Source organism: Ranitomeya variabilis, chromosome 2, assembly GCF_051348905.1.
Source record: "Ranitomeya variabilis isolate aRanVar5 chromosome 2, aRanVar5.hap1, whole genome shotgun sequence".
Lineage (NCBI taxonomy): Eukaryota > Metazoa > Chordata > Amphibia > Anura > Dendrobatidae > Ranitomeya > Ranitomeya variabilis.
In genome coordinates, this window is record NC_135233.1 from 457,908,631 (window position 1) to 457,931,767 (window position 23,137).

The 23,137-nt window shown below is 44.2% G+C and overlaps 1 protein-coding gene across 1 annotated transcript in view; it reads right to left on the minus strand.

Annotated features, from left to right (window-relative positions):
• LRP5 (LDL receptor related protein 5) overlaps positions 1-17,474 on the minus strand; it is a 128,383-nt gene extending 110,909 nt beyond the window's left edge. Inside the window, exon 1 of the mRNA XM_077287388.1 lies at positions 17,316-17,474. Within this exon, the coding sequence (XP_077143503.1) occupies positions 17,316-17,373 (58 nt within the window). The 5' untranslated portion in view covers positions 17,374-17,474. The remainder of the gene's footprint in view (positions 1-17,315) is intronic.
• Between the last annotated feature and the right edge of the window lie 5,663 nt (positions 17,475-23,137).

Sequence of the window (23,137 nt, forward strand, 5' to 3'; positions counted from 1 at the left end):
GAGAAGAGCCCCCAATCAATAGTTATGGCTAAAACGGAGACTACAAAAGAGTAATGGTCTTCATGCTTTTCCCATAAGGGCCTGTGCACACGTTGCAGTTTTCTTTTCCTGCGCAGATTTGCCACAAAACCTTTAAGATTTCCTAGGGCCAGCAAAGAGTATGACAATTCTAAAATCTCATGCCCACGTTGCTCATTTTGTTTTTGCATCTGCAACATGTCAATTCTTTCAGAGTTTTTACTGCAGATTTCAACCAAACTAATAAGCAGGGGAAACATTTGCAACCAAAAAAAGTGCACGTTGTCACTTTTTTTTTTTTTTTTAACCTGTGTTTTGTTTCCAATTTTAGGCTGATGGGAGCAATCTGCGGCAAAAACACCGAAAGACTTGAAATGCTGCAGATCTGCAAGGAAAAAAATAAGCAACGTGGGCATGAGACCTCAGGAAGGTATTAAAAGATCAGCGATGGTGGAAGTGTAGCACAGGTTTTGGGTGTATAATCATCCCCCATCTGTGTACCTGGAGGTGCTACAAAACATTCTTCAGATAATGGACGGTGGTTTACATAAATCGACATCCAGAAAAAATGTCCTCCTCATACATCTTATACGGCTGAAAGCAAAAGCACAATACAAAGGGCCATTTCCTGTCCCTATGGCGGTATTAAGTCCGACTCGTGGTGTTCATGAAAATATCTCTGGAACGTGAAACTGAAGTTACAAGAATGACAGGACGACAGTCACCTAAAACCAGTATGACCAGTCGAGGCGTCCAATGCAAAACATGCTCCTAAGGCCAAGTTCCCACCATGAGTATTTGGTGCGTTTTTGATGCTGCAGATTTTCTGTACCAATTCGATTACTTACATTTTTTCATTACCATACTAAGTGCATGTTTTTTTTCGTCTTTTTAATGCATACATTTATTAGCTTTCCTGCTGCAGTTTTGGTCTGCCAAGAAAGTTCGCATAGAAGTTTATGAATGAAGTCATCGGTGTATTACATCTATTTCCATTGAGGAATTGCAATAGAAACGCATGTGCTTTTTTTAGTTGTTTTTGTGGGTTTTTTTTTTTATATATATATATGTGGATTTTCTGCATCTCAATGTCTCCGGGGAAAAAAAATCCAGAAATAAACACATTAAGAGAAATTGACATGCTGTGGATTTGTGCAACATTAAAAACTGCACATTGCGCAGAATTACATGAATCTCATTCACCTTGCGGGAACTGTAATACACTGATTTTTTTGGAAAAATGAAAATACACAATAGAAAAAAAAATATGCACCAAATACTCATCGTAAGAAAGCCTTTGGAGGACAGCAATTTCTCGGTTGATTTGATAGAGGAGACATGCAGGAAAAAATACACTTTCTGGATCCAATTTCTGCACCAAGTTAGGTCTGGCATACACACGGAAAAGCATCTCGCATATGACTGAACAATATACACAAAGAAGTAGGTTACATAACAAACTTCCAGGCTCAGGCCTCATTCAGACATTCATTTTTTTGCGTAAGAGTGCTGCATGTGTTTTTGACAGATGGCACCTACAATAGTGAGTGGGGTTCATTCACATGTCCGTGATTGTCGACCGACCAGAAAAATCGTACTGGATGTTGTCTGTCCCGACCCAAGTATTTATATTCCGGTCCAACTTACAGGACCGTCTGACTCTTCCGTTATTCGCAGCGATTGAGAGGTTTACTTTGTCAAACAAAACCACAAGTTCACTGTCACGGTTCCACCCCAGTGTGTCTGGGATGCAGTTACTGACAGCTCGGCCGTCAAATCCGGTACAGGCGCGTGCTGAAGCTGTCAGCGTGTTGATTGACTGTTCGACTGTCCAATCTGTGACTGGGAGGCGTCGGCTGTCTCCAGGTGTTCACTATCCCAGGTGATTTCCATGCCTATTTAACTGAGCAGCTTCTCCCACTGACCGACGTACATTCAGCCTGTGAGGTTTGTGCTTCCTGTGCCATGAGTTCTGTATGATTGCTCTGTTGCCTGACCTTGGACTTCGTTCTGACCATCTGCCTGTTTAACCCCTTCTGCTCTGATCCGTTATCCTCCCGATACTCTGACCTCGGAACGTTACCTGACTACGCTTTTGTCTCGTCCTTCTGTTTATCTCGTACCCTCCTGGCTTCTGACCTCGGAACGTTACCCGACTACGCTTTTGTCTCGTCCTTCTGTTTATGACGTGCCCTCCTGGCTTCTGACCTCGGAACGGTACCTGAGTACGCCTTTGTCTCTTCCTTCTGTTTATGACGTACCCTCCTGGCTTCTGACCTCGGAACGTTACCTGAGTACGCCTTTGTCTCTTCCTTCTGTTTAGGACATACCCTCCTGGCTTCTGACCTCGGAACGTTACCTGAGTACGCCTTTGTCTCGTCCTTCTGTTTATGACGTACCCTCCTGGCTTCTGACCTCGGAACGTTACCCGACTACACTTTTGTCTCATTCCTCTGTTTATGACGTACCCTCCTGGCTTCTAACCTTGGAACGTTACCCGACTACACCTTTTTCTCTTCCTTCTGTTTATGACGTACCCTCCTGGCTTCTAACCTTGGAACGTTACCCGACTACGCCTTTTTCTCTTCCTTCTGTTTATGACATACCCTCCTGGCTTCTGACCTTGGACTCCTTGACCACACTGACTCCCGGCTAGGCCGTGAGAAGTGACTAGCGTCACAGTCACAAGCCTGACTGACTACGGGTTCATTTACACTGCGCGATGCCCATCGGTACACATTTGACGATTTGACGTTGTTTCGTAGACCTCGCTTCAGCTGGTCAATGAGCAATTTTTTTATAGCAAAGGATGGAATTATTCTCAGCAGCGCAAGTCCTGTTTACAGGACAATGTGCTGCTGAGAATGAAGATTGTTTGGGCAAACAAAAAAAAAATAATTTCACCTGACGAACAAGTATTTTCCTAGTTTGTTGGGTAATTGGTAGTGTTGAGCGAATGTGTTATCTGAGCACGCTCGGCTGCTAGCCGAGTGTCTTCAGCATGCCCAAAAAAATCTTCGAGTCCTCATGGCCGCATGTCTCGCGGGTGTTCGACAGCTGCAACAGATGCAAGGATTGGCTGTTTGTTAGGTAATCCCTGCATGTGTTGTGACTGTCGAATAGCTGTGAGACATGCAGCTGCGGGGACTCGGACATTTTATTCGAGCACGCCGAAGACACTCGGTAACCACCTGAGCATGCTCAGATAACACCTTATCCCTGCACATTCGCTCATCCGCTGGTTTAAACTGCAAGATTATAGTAAAAGGAGCTTTCCTTGGAGACTCATTTATGATAATGGACCTTTATCTACAAATGAACCTTTATCTATGAATGGACCTTTATCTAGAAAGGTGTCTTAACTTAAGTATATGTGATTACTTTTCCCCCTACCAACAAGAAGTGACAAAAGATAGGAAAGTTAACAGGTGTCTAACAGAAAAAAAAAAACATGGAGACGTACGAGGAGGAAGAATGACAGACTGCAAGAATGAACATAAAAAGGATTTTCCGTATCGGGGCGCTCTACATCGTAAACCCCTGCGATTACCTGCTTAATTAGAACTTTTAGTCTTAAAGACACGGACTAATATGCATTTTTATGCAAAGAGAATGAGATTAAACTAACAGCAAAAACAACATGCAGTTTGCCTACTTTAAGAAAACACAATAAAGGAATGTGTCTTCTGCAAAAAGGAGAAAATCTGCAAGACAGCCGGGTTAGTCACACATCCCCAGTTTCTCGAATTGCTTCATTAAACAGATCAGTCATCATCTGGCAGCTTATTCAGTCGGGGTAATAAAACTGTTTTGACAGATTTAAGAACAATATCTCAGCTGCACAGAAGGGAGAGGATCCTTATTAAAATGCAGCACCTGGAGACAGGAGAAGTGAAAGATTTCACCCACACTCAATGCCAGAAGGTATGCGCAACAGCAACCAGAGTTTTGCAGTTTGACGAGTTGTTGTTTTTTTTCCTGTGCAGATTTTGGTTTGCCTTGTTTGGACCGGATTGCACTTTTTTTTGGCCCCAGGCATTCTACTTAATCAGGGGAAAAAAAAAAAAAAATTCACATAACTTTGTGTGAACATACAGTACAGACCAAAAGTTTGGACACACCATCTCATTTAAAGATTTTTCTGTATTTTCATTACTATGAAAATTGTACGTTCACACTGAAGGCATCAAAACTATTAGTTAACACATGTGGAATTATATACTTAACAAAAAGGTGAGAAACAACTGAAATTAGGTCTTATATTCTAGGTTCTTCAAAGTAGCCACGTTTTGCTTTGCTGACTGCTTTGCACACTCTTGGCATTCTCTTGATGAGCTTCAAGAGGTAGTCACCGGGAATGGTTTTCACTTCACAGCTGTGCCCTGTCAGGTTTAATAAGTGGGATTTCTTTCCTTATAAATGAGGTTGGGACCATCAGTTGTGTTGTGCAGAAGTCTGGTGGGTACACAGCTGATAGTCCTACTGAATAGACTGTTAGAATTTGTATTATGGTAAGAAAAAAGCAGCTAAATAAAGAACAACGAGTGGCCATCATTACTTTAAGAAATGAAGGTCAGTCAGTCCAAAAAATTGGGAAAACTTTGAAAGTGTCCCTAAGTGCAGTGGCAAAAACCATCAAGCGCTACAAAGAAACTGGCTCACATGAGGACCGCCCCAGGAAAGGAAGACCAAGAGTCATCTCTGCTTCTGAGAATAAGTTTATCCGAGTCACCAGCCTTTAGAAATTGCAGGTTAACAGCAGCTCAGATTAGAGACCAGGTCAATGCCACACAGAGTTCTAGCAGCAGACACATCTCTACAACAACTGTTAAGAGGAGACTTTGTGCAGCAGGCCTTCATGGTAAAATAGCTGCTAGGAAACCACTGATAAGGACAGGCAACAAGCAGAAGAGACTTGTTTGGGCTAAAGAACACAAGGAATGGACATTAGACCAGTGGAAATCTGTGCTTTGGTGTGATGAGACCAAATTTGAGATCTTTGGTTCCAACCACCATGTCTTTGTACGATGCAGAAAAGGTGAATGGATGGACTCTACATGCCTGGTTCCCACCGTGAAGCATGGAGGGGGAGGTGTGATAGTGTGGGGGTGCTTTGCTGGTGACACTGTTGGGGATTTATTCAAAATTGAAGGCATACTGAACCAGCATGGCTACCACAGCATCTTGCAGCGGCATGCTATTCCATCCGGCTTGCGTTTAGTTGGACCATCATTTATTTTTCAACAGGACAATGACCCCAAACACACCTCCAGGCTGTGTAAGGGCTATTTGACCAAGAAGGAGAGTGATGGGGTGCTATGCCAGATGACCTGGCCCCCACAGTCACCAGACCTGAACCCAATCGAGATGGTTTGGGGTGAGCTGGACTGCAGAGTGAAGGCAAAAGGGCCCACAAGTGCTAAGCATCTCTGGGAACTCCTTCAAGATTGTTGGAAAACCAGTCCCGGTGACTACCTCTTGAAGCTCATCAAGAGAATGCCAAGAGTGTGCAAAGCATTCATCAAAGCAAAAGGTGGCTACTTTGAAGAACCTAGAATATAAGACATAATTTCAGTTGTTTCACACTTTTTTGTTAAGTATATAATTCCACATGTGTTAATTCATAGTTTTGATGCTTTTAGTGTGAATGTACAATTTTCATAGTCATGAAAATACAGAAAAATCTTTAAATGAGAAGGTGTGTCCAAACTTTGGGCCTGTACTGTAGACTAGAGCCGATGTCACTATTAATGTTTTGCGGCACTGACAGTCCTGAATTCATCAGCCACGTGCAGCGTTCGGTGGCAAGTCTGTGCATCGACGTTAAAGGGGTTGTCCAGCCTTAGAGTGACTGCAGCCTTGTGAATCCTCACAGTGTGGGCTATGTGGATTCTCCAGCACCGGGTATGTTATTTGCACACATGCCGACTAGACGTGTGAGGTCTCACTCAATGCAAGCAAATTGTGCGAGGCCGGACAAGTCTAGTGTGAATGTGGACTGAAGTATGCAAATCACATTTGCGCCCAACACCGGAGAATGCCGACAGCACACAGTCACAGAGTGACCACAGATTTGTACCCTAAAGCTGGACTAACCCTTTAAATACAAACTGCAAAACAAAATGTATGAAACCGACCTAACAGTTTTTATTTTTCCCTTTCCCTGCTATCTGATGTATAGCACACATAAAAAAAATAAAAATATGAAAAAAAAATACAAATTAAAAAATAAACAACGGCACCGTGCAGCCGGCAGCCCCTATGGTCTCACACATTACATGGTATTTGATCAGATGATACTCGGAGATTTCCTTGGACTATAAACCACATAATGACCACAGAAGCTATAACCGTGCTCCTGCGCAGGGTCCGTCGCCCACCTTCCCTATGACACACACAGGAGGCAGCCCTGCGTAAACAGGTCACATCGCTGGCACAGGACTACATCTCCACTAATTAGAGGGCTTGTCTGGACACTGGGTGGCCCCAGCTGAAAGAAAACAAGCCCCGGGGTGATGTACGGCAAACACTGGCTGCCCGAGAAAATAGTTCAAATACTTTGGGATTCCTTTTCTATTTGTGGAAGTATTTTAATGGTTCCTTCTGTTTATAAAAGAATCCAAGGGGTATAAAAAATAAATAAATAAATTCGGACTAAGCAGAGTTTCTGCGCCCTTCCATCCAATACAGATGCCTACGCCACTTCCATATTTATCCAAATAGTCGCAGATTTTTATTGCTTCTTAAGGTTGTCTGCTATTCATGGGTATTAAAAAGAAAGAAAAATAAGTTACTGTTTAACCCCTGCAGCTCCAGAAGTGCCCACTGGTGACTGGTCCTACAGTAATAATATAGCTGTATAGGCAGGCATCAGCCCTGAGGTCAGTGATTAAACAATTATGATTTCCTCATCCCCTATAACGGGATCCCTTCATAGATGAACATGAAACTACCAATAAAAAACCATGAAGGCACTGGATCCAAAATGTACCAAATATAAAAAACATACTTTATTAACACATTTGTTAAAAACAGCACATGACATGTAACACAATAAATATAATATAACAATGAGCCAATACAGGGTCACCACAGAAACTACAGACTGATACAACCCCCTTTGTATCTGCACCCGGTATTGTAAGAGATCATAGGTCCTCTATCATAACAGGCACCCTAACTAAGCTGCTGGGAGTGTAACATACTAAAACATCTGACGAAGCTGCCTTTGCAGTGAAACGCGCGTCGAGGTGCGCTCAGTTTGGTCGACCCCCCCCTATCCCCAGTTCATGATGACTACAGGTAATCACCATTACTAGCTGTTTTTTGCATAGCTACAACTATTTATGGATCACAGTATCCGGATTTGGTGGCTAGATGTTTTAGTATGTTACACTCCCAGCAGCTTAGTTAGGGTGCCTGTTATGATAGAGGACCTATGATCTCTTACAATACCGGGTGCAGATACAAAGGGGGTTGTATCAGTCTGTAGTTTCTGTGGTGACCCTGTATTGGCTCATTGTTATATTATATTTATTGTGTTACATGTCATGTGCTGTTTTTAACAAATGTGTTAATAAAGTATGTTTTTTATATTTGGTACATTTTGGATCCAGTGCCTTCATGGTTCTTTATTGGTAGTCTGAGGTCAGTGATTGGCTGCAGTGGGCATGTGCAACCATCATGTAGATCAGCGACAGGCTGCAGCGAGCATGTGCATGTACAACATATCACTGAGGCTAATGATTGGCTGCAGCAGGCAAGTGCATGTACAGCACATTAGCACTGAGGTCAATGATTGGCTGCAGTAAGCACATAACGAAGATCCGCGATTGGCTGCAGTGGGCATGTGCATGTACAGCAATGAGGTGAGCGATTGGCTGCAGCAGGCACATGCATGTACAACACATCAGCACTGAGGCCAGCGATTGGCTGCAGCAGGCACATGCATGTGCATGTACAGCACATTACGGATGTCAGCGACTGGCTGAAGCGGGCACATGCATGTACAGAACGTCAGCACTGAAGTCAGTGATTGGCTGCAGCAGGCACATGCATGTACAGAACATCAGCACTGAGGCGAGCGATTGGCTGCAGTGGGCACGAGCATGTACAGCACTGAGGCCAGCGACTGACTGCAGCGCCAGCTCCACCCATTTCGGCAAAGCTGGGAGAAGCCAACGTGAAAACAGCAAAAGTCACTAAAGAATTCTGGTGTGAAAGCTTTGATGAACCGGGATCAATGATTGGAGGAGAGACTGAGCATGTGCAGTAGCGGATCTGGATTCTAGGATAGCGAGGGGTCCTGGGGTTGGAGCTCCCCCTCAATCAGCAGGTTATCCCTTAAGAGTAATATTTAAGGAAGTAAAAAAATATTTCAAAACTTCTACCAGATGTTGGACGACCCCCGAAATTCAACTTTTGCTTTGTGCAATCAGGATCCAATTTGGGCAATTACACGGCTGAGCCGCGCGGGACGCCGGATACTGTACAACTAAACAATGGCTTAGAAATAAAGAGCCACCTTTGTAGCTCACACACCGGCGTGTACAGGGCCAGCCCACGGAGGAGGACGGGTCTCCTGTGTCAGGGTTTGTGTAACCACTGAACAATTTTCACCTACGTCCCGATTCTCAGAGAATAATCACTTGAGGCCGATCATTTTTACCCTTTGTTTATGGAGATTATGTTTCCTCCAATTTCAAAGCTCCTTCTTTTCAGAAGAACACTCCCTCCGCTGGGATTCAGAAGACGAGATCCCTTCCCCCCCCCCAGTCTTACAGCTAGTCGGGAGTTTATTTTGGCCACTCTCTCCAGCAGTGGAGTAAAGTTTATGTAGACGACTATTGTTTGCCATTTGCAAAAACGTAAAATTCATTTCAAGAAAAGGGGACTGACAGCAGACATTCCCATGGGCACTGCCAACGATACAGCTCCAAGACACACTCCCCCCTGCTCAACCCCTCCGTCTGCCAAGAGGCCGGAGAACTTAAAAACACATATGGATTTCAGAACAGTCGGAGCATTGTAATACGCAGAATTCCGAACATTTGTTATTCAGGATCTGCAAGTCTTCGGAGAGCAGCCTCCTGAGAAGCTTATGGAGATTAGATTATTTCATTTTTTTCCGCTAATGTCTGGATATTTAATATCTCACTGAGCACGATATGAATACAGGAAAATATCACTTATTTTAGGTTTTATAAAGGAAAAGTTTGGTTCTGTGGAATTCTTACTAAATATTAGGAACAGGGATTCCGCTACCAAAAATGTTTGCCCCGTTAGGCCATATTGACACATCTGCTTTTTTGTGATAGTCTTTGGTGTAATTCCGCTACCAAAAATGTTTGCTCCGTTAGGCCATATTGACACATCTGCTTTTTTGTGATAGTCTTTGGTGTCATTCACATGTCCGTGATTTTTGACCCTCGGAAAATTGCAGAGGCATGTCCAATTTTGATCTGAGGGTCGGATCAAAATCGGAAATGGAAGTCTGTGTCCGTGGGTATAAAAAAAATATATATTATAAAATAAAAAAAATAAAATCTGGCTGCACTCTGACATTCGAGCGGGGTCCGATTTTGACAGTGTCAGAAAGGAGAAGGTGGAGATTATTTTTATTTTATTTTTTTACTTATGTCTCCATGTATGAGAAAATCAGATCAAGGAGTGACAACATGGCAGCAGTGGTTATGTCCCAAATTGACTACAAATGACATAGGACGTTGCTCTTTAGTTTCATTCATGCCTAGACAGACAGATTGAGGCAGTGAAAGTCACCGATTGCTTGACTGCTGCAGCCAAAGGTTGAACAACGGAATAGTAAAAAGCTGGAGTGGCAAGATCCCTCCCCACCTACAATCTTACAGCAAGTTGAAGTTTCTTTTGGCCACTCTCTCCGGCAAGTTACTTTTTTTGGGGGGGTTATTTTTACATCATTTCACACCTTTACTGCAGTTTTGGATACATTTGGACAAGTCAGTTCTAGGTAACAGGGAAACCCCTCTAATAAAAGTTATTTTGGCAAAGACAGTACAGGAGCAAATGTTCTCACACACGAGGAGAGTCCATCTGTCAGAAACAGAACTGTGAACTTCTATCCGAAATAGACTGACAACAACGTCTCCCCCCCCCCCCTGTCCAGATGCTTTCTGAGAAACTCAATCACGCTGTGAAACTGCAAACGGGCCACTAGTGAAACTGGAGAAGCCACCCCAATTGCTGCCAACATCAGGCCTAGCGAGGGACCTTGCTCAGGATCTACATACACGGGGTCCCATTAGAACTGCCTCAAATTACAGTATTTTCAGGTCTTTCCTGGGACAAAGCAATTTGAAATCATGTTCAACATGCAATGCCAAAATCCAGCCGGAGCATATTCTTGGTAAAATACACTTTTTTTTGGGAGATCTACTCTCTGCAACCGGAAATAATCAAACTTTCAAAAGTTGTTTCTCCCAATGACTTTACATTGAAAAAGAAAATGTGGAAAAAAATAAAAATAAACCACACAACACCTTGTAGTACTGAAGAATATGCATTGACCGTCCCTCCTGACAGCACAATGCAGTAGTACACGTCCTGAGAGCCTCAATTTATTTTCAGGTACTCCATGTGCCATTCACAAATTTTTTATGCGCGAGGACTTTGCTTTAATTTGGATTTATTTCTTTAATCTTTCATTTTTGTTATTTTGGGGCGACTTCTCATTTTTCCCCTAGTTTTGATCCCAAGCTACTATATTACAATGGTCGCTCCAGAAGCAATTAATATCCTAAAATGAAGGATCACTGGATTTTTATTAACATAGTTTTTGGGCAAGGCTAAACTCATGATGATGATGATGATTAAACAACTGTTTTTGCAATGTAAGTTGTCAGGCCACCAATGCAAGACATATGTTAAATTGAAAAACATTTTGGAGAAAAAAAAGGGCAATTTGATTAAATTATTTAGTGGAAAAAGATTTTTGTGTGCGAAAAAAATAGTGACTTATGAACAAAAAAGTTCATATGAGTCCAGAAAAAGTACACAATTGCAAATGTAAAAACAGCAGGGGGAGTCAGGAATAGTTTACCTAACACATTGGTAAGCCATTGACTAGGTCTGGTACAATTTACCTTAAGACACTGGCAGGGCATTGACTAGGTCAGGCACAGTTTACTTTCACATTTTGGCAGGGTATTGAGTTGGTAGTGCATTGAGTACTATTAGGTCAGGTCCAATTTACCTTAAGACATTGTTAGGGCATTCAGTAGGCCAGGCATAATTTATTTTAAGACACTAGCAGGGCATTGAGTAGGTCAGGTACATTTTAACTTAAGACATTGGTAGGGCACTGAGTTGGTAGGGAATGGAGTTCTTTCACATGTTGGTAGGGCACTGAGTTGGTAGGGCACAGTTTACTTTCACATGTTGGTTGGGCATCGAGTTGGTCAGGCTTTGTTTATTTTAACATAACTAATTTAATTAAACCGTACTAACATCTTATGATTTTAAGTTTAACCCAAAATATGTTGGATTTACATACTGCCATACCAGCTTTTTGTCCAATAACGCTGCAAAAACTTATGGCAACGTTTATTTGCTGCGTTTCTGCACTTACTGATTGCTTTCTATGGGTGACTAAGTGCTGAAAAAACACAAAGAATTGACATGCTGCAGTTTTCAAAAAAGCAAAAAAGACTTTTCCAATTTAGTTGGGGGGGGGGGGTTGAGAGAACAAAAAACGTGTGCATGAGAGTTCTGAAATCTCACAGCTTCTGCTAGTACTGTAAAAAGCAGCTTTTCATTTGCATAAAAAAACTCAGCAAAAACGTAAAGTGTGAAAATAGCCTAAGGATCTGTACACCCGTAGCCTGCATTATTACTATGTTATTGGCTGGGGCAGAATCCAGTGTTGCAGAAGAGCGCCATACAGTGGCACATGCTGCGCCTATAGGTCCATAATCCATATGTGCCACTTACAGGATCAGTGCATTGTATTTGGTGCTTACCGAGCACATTTTATACAAGACCACCTATGGAATCAGATGGACTTATATTACAAGCAAGTTTTTTTGCAATTTAAATAACTAAAACTCCTATCAATAAATTCCCTCTTTATTTCAATTTATTGAGTCGGCTCTAGTCACAATATTTAGCTGCCGAACTTTAAATACTTTAATTAGAAGGCATAAACACGTTTTTTACAGGATTTACCCAAAGCTTTTACTGATCCTCAAACACATAAAGAAGTCTTCTGGGAGCCGACAGACGTCTTACTCAGCTCCCATGGAAAGATTATAATCCAAGAAATTAATACAAGAGGCTGGGGTGCATTGCTGCTACAGCGGGGGCACAACGACACTCATGACACAACACGCCCGCTCTGGAAGAAGCTTCAAATGACCGGCAACTGAAACCCCGAGAGAGCTGGTAGGCGGTAAGGCATTTTAGGAAAAGGGGTAAAATGATTGTGCAAAAAAATTCATCAACCAAAAGAGCCAATTTGGTGCAAACAGATCAACACAAGACAAAAGAAAAGTCACTTGCTAAATATTTTTTTATTTACCATAAATATCTTATAGAAATCCTTAAGTTCCCCTGATTCTGCCGCTATTTTCCATTTTGCGCTGTGTCGCTCCATTGCAGAGATATTCACATTTGTTGCTTTTGGACCACAGTATGTGAAATCTCTGCTAGCAGATCAACTGGGCATTTCTTCAGAGTCTTCTCTAAAGGCGCACACTTTCACCCTTCGCTTGCCAGATTCTTCCAACCACAGACTCTGAGACCGCTATACTGCTAGATCAATTGCTGCAACGTGATTGGCAGCGGCTTGGGAGGTTGTGATGAAAGTACACGCCCCTCAGAAAGGACTCTGAAGAAATGGCCAGTTGGTCTACAAGCAGAGATTTCACATGCTGCACTTCCGAAGAAACAAATGTGAATATCTCTGCAATGCAGTGGCGCAATGCAAAACGGAAAAGCATGGCAGAATCAGGGGAGCTCAGAAATTTTTTTTACAAGGTACTTAATTTCTTGAGCAAGTGATGGGCTAAGGATTTCACAAAAACAATTATTCACAGGATCTATTAAAGTTAAAACACTGCCAACATTTCAGAAATTGAAATGACTGATTAAAACAATCTGATTATAGGAAGAAAGAGAAAGTTTATAGCTGACAGTAAACGTGTTCTCTGTGCCCAGGATATTACACAATCGAAAATCGGTGCAATAAAGAGCGATGGCAGTTATAGAGCAACAAGGGCAAAGTTAGAGAAAAACATAGAAAAACATAGTAAATAAAACCCATATCTGGACACTTCCCATATGCATTTTTTTTTTTACTTTTCCTTTCTGCATATACAAAAGTTTGTGAAAAAAAGCCATGTGCGTGCTGGGTTTTGAAACAAAAAGCCTGAAGAAAAAAAAAAAAAAAAAAAAAAGCTACAAAATGCAATCCTTCAAATGCTTTTAATAATTTCCCATTAGTAGCCAGAAAACAAAACACACATGATTCATCAAACAAGCCGTTATCTCCAGAATTGTGGCATAAAACTGCTTGGAATTTTGCGACTTTTGATGTTTTAATGTCAGTCCCAGATGACAAACTTTTATATACAAAAACCCATAAACTTTGAGAGACTACATATCACTATGCAAGTACAATACAAATTTGGTGGGGTTCACAATGACTGGGAACATACACACACCACATTTTAAATAAGGCGATCAGTTTTTCATTTTAATTTTTGTTACAGGGTCAGAAAAAAAATTTTAAACCAGGAAAACACAACAATCCGGTGAAATCAAGAGGATGTTCTACCATATGGAAGCCATGGTCCTAATACGTCCCACCATTCCTCAGCTCCCCAGACCCAGGGGATACGCCAGGTGAACACATTCACTTATCACAGAGGTACAAAATCAGCAGCGCAGCCCTATAGCTTCAGACACAATGTATACAGTTGGGAACAGCTGGGACGGAACATTCAACTTTTATTCAAACATTGTGACAGTTTGATCAGTAGAGATCTAATGACTAACGTTTTTCCCCTTTGACATGCCAGGCTTGGCTTGGCACGCTCCAGAGTGAGGAGACTTATAAGCCATGCATGCTCCTCTGGAAAATGATATATGCAAATTCTTCTTCAGAAAGGAAGACAACTAAAGCTCTATGTCAAATATGTCAAAAGTCAATATCGACCCTTTAACGAGCCTTGCAATATGATTAAGGATGAAAGCCAAACCGAAATCTCAATTTGCAGACAGTGTTTGGGGGTGTTGCCCCTCATCAGTGCAAAGTATGAGATATGATTTGGCTAGGTGAGAGGCTTTGGACTGGGGTGTAAGGTGTAAAGTTTCTCCTTGTGGACAGTGACAAGTCAAGCCTGAAATGTCAACAATAAGGAGACTTATAGGCCACGAATGCTCCTCTGGGAAATTAAATATGCAAATTGTCTCTATAGAGAGGAAGTGGACTAGAACTCTAGCACCACACAAGATCAGTAGAGATCATACCCGGCCTCACCGGTTGCTAAAACTAAGCGCCATTTGTGCGATATCGAGACTTTGAGAATTGGCAAACATTCATTAGAAAGAAGTCCTTTCAGAAACGCGGCAATGAAGTAGCTCGTAAAGGGGGATTCCAAGCAGGGGACCCCGCTACAAAATGCATATGACCCATTAGGGAAGGAGAGTGTAAGCGCAAAAAAAAAAAAAGAGAAGCAAAAGGAAAAAGAGAAGGGAAAATAAACTTTTCTGCTGAAATGTACGGTATTTCCATCAATAATAGAGAACTTCCAAAATGTTTCTCTATTCTGAAGTCGTGGAAGAGAACAAAAACATAGAAAATATTAAAAAAAAAAAAAAAAAAAAAAAAAAATCAACATCGGGTGATATTATCTAAGGAGAGAAAATAATACAACAACAAAAGAATAAATAATGGCAGTGAGTTACAGGAGCCACCATCGGCGTAGCCAGCGTCCCTCACTACTCGAGAAGTCTGGATGCCCGATTTATGGAGGGGCCACCACACAGCGCTGAGTACACCCCGGACCGGTCTATAGAGGGGCCACAACACAACGCAGAGTACACCCCGGACCGGTCTATAGAGGGGCCACCACACAGCGCTAAGTACACCCCGGACCGGTCTATAGGGGGGCCACCACACAGCGCTAAGTACACCCCGGACCGGTCTATAGGGGGGCCACCACACAACGCTAAGTACACCCCGGACCGGTCTATAGGGGGGCCACCACACAGCGCGAAGTACACCCCGGACCGGTCTATAGAGGGGCCACCACACAGCGCGAAGTACACCCCGGACCGGTCTATAGAGGGGCCACCACACAGCGCGAAGTACACCCCGGACCGGTCTATAGAGGGGCCACCACACAGCGCTGAGTACACCCCGGACCGGTCTATAGAGGGGCCACCACGCAGCGCGAAGTACACCCCGGACCGGTCTATAGAGGGGCCACCACACAGCGCGAAGTACACCCCGGACCGGTCTATAGGGGGGCCACCACACAGCGCTGAGTACACCCCGGACCGGTCTATAGAGGGGCCACCACACAACGCTGAGTATACCCCAGAGCAGTCTATAGGGGGGCCACCACACAGCGCGAAGTACACCCCGGACCGGTCTATAGAGGGGCCACCACACAGCGCGAAGTACACCCCGGACCGGTCTATAGAGGGGCCACCACACAGCGCTGAGTACACCCCGGACCGGTCTATAGAGGGGCCACCACGCAGCGCGAAGTACACCCCGGACCGGTCTATAGAGGGGCCACCACACAGCGCGAAGTACACCCCGGACCGGTCTATAGAGGGGCCACCACACAGCGCTGAGTATACCCCGGACCGGTCTATAGAGGGGCCACCACACAACGCTAAGTACACCCCGGACCGGTCTATAGAGGGGCCACCACACAACGCTGAGTATACCCCGGACCGGTCTATAGGGGGGCCACCACACAGCGCGAAGTACACCCCGGACCGGTCTATAGGGGGGCCACCACAGCGCTGAGTACACCCCAGACCGGTCTATAGAGGGGCCACCACACAACGCTGAGTATACCCCAGAGCAGTCTATAGGGGGGCCACCACAGTGCTGAGTACACCCCAGACCGGTCTATAGAGGGGCCACCACACAACGCTGAGTATACCCCAGAGCAGTCTATAGGGGGGCCACCACACAGCGCTAACGACACCCCGGAGCGGTCTATAGAGGGGCCACCAGACAGCGCTGAGTACACCCCGGAGCGGTCTATAGGGGGGCCAGGTTCTTGTTGAGTAATGATCCACTATGGGGTACACTCTGATTATTCAATGCAGCAACAGAACTTTTGACATCACAAAAAAACAATCTGAGAATCTGCAGATTATTATGGGAGAAGATTTACAAATTATACAAAACAACAACAGAACTGAAAAACTTTTTTTTTTACATTTTAAACTTATTCTGGAAAATCTTAAAAACTCTCCGCCGGGGGATAACAGGCGAATACCGGGACAGACACTACTGCTCCCAGCAGTTCCCCGTGACAGGCACTACTGCTCCCAGCATTTCCCCGTGACAGGCACTACTGCTCCCAGCAGTTCCCCGTGACAGGCACTACTGCTCCCCGCAGTTCCCCGTGACAGGCACTACTGCTCCCCGCAGTTCCCCGTGACAGGCACTACTGCTCCCAGCAGTTCCCCGTGACAGGCACTACTGCTCCCAGCAGTTCCCCGTGACAGGCACTACTGCTCCCAGCAGTTCCCCGTGACAGGCACTACTGCTCCCAGCAGTTCCCCGTGACAGGCACTACTGCTCCCAGCAGTTCCCCGTGACAGGCACTACTGCTCCCAGCATTTCCCCGTGACAGGCACTACTGCTCCCAGCAGTTCCCCGTGACAGGCACTACTGCTCCCAGCAGTTCCCCGTGACAGGCACTACTGCTCCCAGCAGTTCCCCGTGACAGGCACTACTGCTCCCAGCATTTCCCCGTGACAGGCACTACTGCTCCCAGCAGTTCCCCGTGACAGGCACTACTGCTCCCAGCAGTTCCCCGTGACAGGCACTACTGCTCCCAGCATGCCTGCAGGACCCTTGCTGCACTCGTGCCGCCCCCACTCGTGTTTATCACGGCTCTGCACCACGGGGGATGAGGAGTCAGGCTCCGACTTGTGCATAGTTTACTTTTTATGGCCCTGTGCAGACAGCTCCCCTCCTCCGCTCCCCGCACACATCAGCTGCAGCGGCGGCGGCGCCCCCAACTCTCCCGGCACCGGACACATGGCGGAGGAAAGTAACGAGAGCTCACCCTGGACGGAGGCTAAGCAGCAGGACAGCAGGAGCGCGGCCCCCAGCGGAGCGCCCATGTTCTCCCGGCTCCCCGGCTCCGTCTGTCTCAGGCAGATCCCATGGCCGCGGACCCCCCCTCCTGCGATCCCTCCTTCTCCTCTCCCGACTGCTTCATGGACTCTGGAACGACACGCCCCCTTCTTTGCACACCTTACCTAGACAAACCACGCCTTCACTTCAAACACGCCCCTTAGCCTATAACAACGCGTCTCTGCCTTCCAAATCTACATAGCCCCGCCTTTAATCCGATTGACATCGCTTTAGTAGGCGACGCCCACATTCCAAGTGCAACACTTAGAACACGCCCACACGGCCCGCCCTCTCCGCGGCTCAGTGACGGCTCCGTGACGGGTCACTCACTATCGCTGCGTGCGTGTTTTCGGGATCCGTTCACATTTGCCTGTTTTCTTTGTTTTTTAAATTGTGCTTTATTGTTCGATTTTTGTTAAAGTAAATATTTAATTCATTTATTTTTTTATATTATTCCTGTTTCTTCCTCAGGATTCTGTTCCCACGTCTGCTTTATGTCATGACCCCAAACTTTTTTATTTTTTTTTTAGTTTACAACCACAACGTTTATTTTATTTTAAATTTCAAGCTGTTTTCGGTGCGGAAAAAAATATATGGTATTTTAATAGTTAAAACTTTTACAGATGTGGCGGACTCAATTATGTTGTTTTCTTTAAAAGAAATGGTAAAAAGGAAGGAGGGATTTGTATACTTTGTGCAGAGACGAGGGACCGATCCTGATCCAGCAGCTGTTTATACATCAGTGGCTCATGGCGGTGGCCCTGTGACTGCCTATTACCTGGCGGCTGCCCGCGCCTCTCCCGAGGAGTTAGGCCCAACATCATACATTCACTGTGATGCCAGGCATACAAATCAGAACCGAATAGATCAAAAGTGATCAGTTCAGGCATCGGAAGTGATCAGATCGGGCATCAGAAGCGATCAGGTCCGGCATCGGAAGCGATCAGATCAAAAGTGATCAGTTCAGGCATCGGAAGTGATCAGGCATCGTAAGTGATCAGATCAGGCATCGGATGCCATCAGATCCAAAGTGATCAGTTCAGGCATTGGAAATGATCAGATCGGGCATCAGAAGCGATCAGTTCAGGCATTGGAAGCCATCAGATCAGGCATCGGAAGCGATCAGATCAAAAGTGATCAGTTCAGGCATCAGAAGTGATCAGTTCAGGCATCGGAAGTGATCAGATCAGGGATTGGAAGCGATCAGATCAAAAGTGATCAGTTCAGGCATCGGAAGTGATCAGATCAGGCATCGGAAGAGATCAGATCAAAAGTGATCAGTTCAGGCATCGGAAGCCATCAGATCAGGCATCAGAAACGTTCAGATCAGGCATCGGAAGCCATCAGATCAAAAGTGATCAGTTCAGGCTCGGAAGTGATCAGATCGGACATCGGAAGCGATCAGACCAAAAGTGATCAGTTCAGGCATCGGAAGTGATCAGATCAAAAGTGATCAGTTCAGGCATCGGAAGCAATCAAATCAAAAGTGATCAGATCAAGCATCTTAAGCGATCAGATCAGGTATCTTAAGTGATCAGATCACGTATCGGAAGTGATCAGTTCAGGCATCGAAGTGATCAGCTCAAAAGTGATCAGTTCAGGCATCAGAAGCGATCAGATCAAGCATCAGAAGCGATCAGCTCAAGCATCGGACTAGCAGGGTCACATGTCATCAGACATCAAACCACCGACACCAGTGAAAGGGGTGGTCCAGGATTATTTTATTTTTTGCTTTGGGAATCAAAACAAATAGGCAGGCAGTTGCTAACAGAGGTAACCAGCTGCCTGTTCTACCCGCTGCGGGCTTGGACTGTCCGCTCCTGCTGCTCTTCATCACCAGAGCAGCTCTTCTTCTTGTGCTCTGCTCTGTCGATGGGACGTCACTGCCGATGTCGTGCTGATTGACTGCTGGCTCTCCGCACTTATATATCAAAATATGAAAGTGGCTGCACTCAATTGTGTTAGAGCATGTCAATGTGAAATACATGAAGTGGCAATAGCAAAATGGCTTTTGAAATTTAGGGAAAATACACATGAGACGTTTACCACAAAATTTGGCCAAATAGTTTGAGCCCATCCACCATCATCAAGGTAATCTCATGAATCTGATGGGTCCCTGACCTAACTGCCCAGTGTGAACACTTACCTCTGGCTAATCTCTGAATGCATGGGTGAATACAAACACCTGGCTGATGGGCTCACACTATTTGGCCAAATGGCCTTCAGTCAATCAGCATGACGTCGGCAGTCACGCCCCGTCAACAGAGCAGAGCGGGAGACAAGCCGCTCCTCTGCCAACGGGATGTCAGCGGAATCGCTGGCAGGAGAGGTCTGTGGCCAGAGATCAGCGCTGGGCCCATAGGAATAAAAATTGAACAGCCCTGGATATCCCCTTTCAGTGACATTTCAGCAAGATGAATATACTGACCATCACATGATTTTTAGCAGTTTTTCCCTGTGCACCAGAAGCCTCAGCAAGCTTCTCTGTCTCTCTCTGCCTATGTTTCCTTCCATCTCTGCTCTATTGACATCTTGCTGATTTACAGCCGACTGCCCGCTGCCTAACTGCGCAGAGCCAGCAGTCAATCCGCATGACATCAGCAGTGACGCTCAATCAACAGGGCAGAGCAGAAGAAGAAGAGCTGCTCTGTTGTCGTGGAGCAGCTGAATCGCCGGCAGGAGCGGACAGTGACTTCTCTGAGCACCAGGTAGAACAGGCAGGTGGTTACCTCTGTTAGCAACTACCTGCCTGCTTGTTTTTATTCCCATAGATAAAAAAAAATAATCCTGGACAACCCCTTTAAAAATTATTACACTTTAACTGTGTTTTTAGAAACATTTTAATCATACAAAAACTATATAAGGGTAAGTTCACACAGGGCGTTTTTGTTGCTTTTTTTTTCTGCAGCAAAACCTGATCTTCTTGGCAGGAAAGAAGCTGCGTCAAAAACGCAGGTTTAGGTGCGTTTTTGGTGCGTTTCTTTTCTCTTTGTCCTTGCTAATGTCCTTGGATTTTCAGCACATAATGATACCTGCGTTTTTGCTGCGTGTTTTTCAACCCCCATTCAAGTCAATGGGTGAAAAAACGCAGCAGAAACGCTGAAAGAAGTGACACGCTCTATGTCCAAAAAACGCAGCAAAGCACAAAATACTGATCAAACAAAAAACCAATGTGTGTGCATGAGATTTCTGAAATCTCATAGGCTTTGCTGGTACTGTAAAAAGCAGCTGAAAATTAGCATAAAAAAACGCAGCAAAAACGCCCTGTGTGAACTTACCCTTAAAAAAAAAAACCTGCACTTGAGAATTCAGTCATGTGGCTTTGTTCCTGTTGGCATTTGCTCGGCACTGCAGAGTGGTTTTGCATGGAAACAGTTTTTTTCTGAAAAAAATGTCATTTTGGATACCAGTAATTACTGCTCCAAAAAAAAATGCAGCAGGCGAAGTAAAGCCTCCGATTCATTACAAGCATTGTGGAATGAAGATGTGAAGTCATTGGGACAGGTAGAGACACTGAGCAGAGCGCGCACTGCAGTCAACGGAAGGAAGGATCCTAAGACACTACATGGGCGTCTCGGGTGGGAATTTCCCAGAGAACTTCATATATTCCGACAGTAAAAATAACCAGATCATTTTTATTTCTTATCACTCTCGGGACTCCTCATCATCCCAAATGTGCAGTCAGGGCTCCGGAAGCTTCATTAGGTAGGTTAGGTTCAGAAAAAGAAGGTAAATCACTGACGACAGACACATTTACCATATACCACTGGTTTTCTAAGTCAGGTTTTGCTGCGTCTTTTTGAGCCACATCCTGATTCTATGATATAGGACTTCTTTTTTTCAACGCTAAACTTTATTAGCATGCACAAGAGACAAATCCGCTTCCAAAAAAAGGTACAAAACGAATCAAAAAGCAGCAAAAGAACACAAGAAAAAACACGGAAAACATGTTTATATCAGTTTTTGCTGCAGAAAAAATCCGCCTAGTGTGAACTTACCCTTTGAGAGTTCCTTTTAACTGCTAGCAGAAATCTTAATAAAAAGAGTATAGCGGTCTTGATGGAGCGCTGATGACAGAGGCCACCGGCACACAGATTTAGGGGTTTAAAATCTTTAATCACAACGCGTTTCAACAGCCAATCGCTGTCTTCTTCAGGTGGCAATAAAAAAGTTTAAAAGGGAAGAAGGAAGTATTTAAAGGGACAAAGACCAATGAAAATTAAGGAGGGAGGTGCAAAAAAGGAAAGGGGGAGGAGGTACCTAAAGTGGTAAATAACCAGTAAGAAGGTATACACAAAATGCAACTATGCAATAAAATATTAAAAACCAAAATAGATATAAAATGTATAGTGTAAAAATAGCATGATGAACAACCATAATACACAGTTAAAAGAACAGACAAAAAACTATCAAAAGTGTATGTAAGGTAAAATAAATGTCACATTATTTAGCCACATTTTCTATTGTAAGATTAAGTCCCTCAGGGGAAAGAGTGCCCAATTTAAAGATCCAAAAGCTCTCCCTATTGATTAGTCTCCTATACCGGTCAGGAACATTAAGGCCGGCGTCACACTCAGCATGTGAAAATGCGGTCCGTATTTTACGGCAGTAATACGCAGAAATATTCCCAAAATAGTGATCCGTATGTCATCCGTAGGCAGGGTGTGTCAGCGTATTTTGCGCATGGCATCCTCCGTATGTAATCCGTATGGCATCCGTACTGCGATATTTTCTCGCAGGCTTGCAAAACCGACATCTAATGGATTTATGTGCTCAAATGTTCGTTAAAGCATATATACAGTATATATATATATATATATATATATATATATATATATATATATATGTCATTGAGACACACACACATATATATATATATATATATATATATATATATATATATATATATATATATATATATACATACTGTATATTTAATTCAGCGCGAGATATGTGAAAAGCCGGTAATTCAATTGCCGGCTTTTTCTTTCTCCTTCCCAAACCCGACAGGATATGAGACATGATTGCATACAGTAAACCATCACATATCCCTTATTTTTTTGCATATTCCACACTACTAATGTTAGTAGTGTGTATGTGCAAAATTTGGGTGCTGTAGCTTGTAAACTAAAGGGTTAAATGGCGGAAAAAATTGGCGTGGGCTCCCGCGCAATTTTCTCCGCCAGAATGGTAAAGCCAGTGACTGAGGGAAGATATTAATAGCCAGGAGAGGGTCCATGGTTATTGGCCCCCCCTGGCTACAAACATCTGCCCCAGCCACCCCAGAAATGGCACATCTGTAAGATGCGCCTATTCTGGCACTTGGCCACCCTCTTCCCACTCCCGTGTAGTGGTGGGATATGGGGTAATGAAGGGTTAATGTCACCTTCCTATTGTAAGGTGACATTAAGCCAGATTAATAATGCAGAGGCGTCAATTATGACACCTATCCATTATTAATCCAATAGTACGAAATGGTTAATAAAACACACACACATTATTACAAAGTATTTTAATGAAATAAAGACACAGGTTGTTGTAATATTTTATTATACTGGTAATCCACCTGAAGACCCTCGTTCTGTAACAAATGAATGGAAAGCAGGGTGACCTGTAGTTACCTTGAGTTGCGGTGAGGCGCCCTCTGCTGGATGTCCTTGCAGCACCCCAGAGTCCTGGTTGTTGCAGTACTGCGGCTCCGCCACTATGGGGAGCTATGGTACGTCTGATTGCACTAAGGAGTTTCTCTGA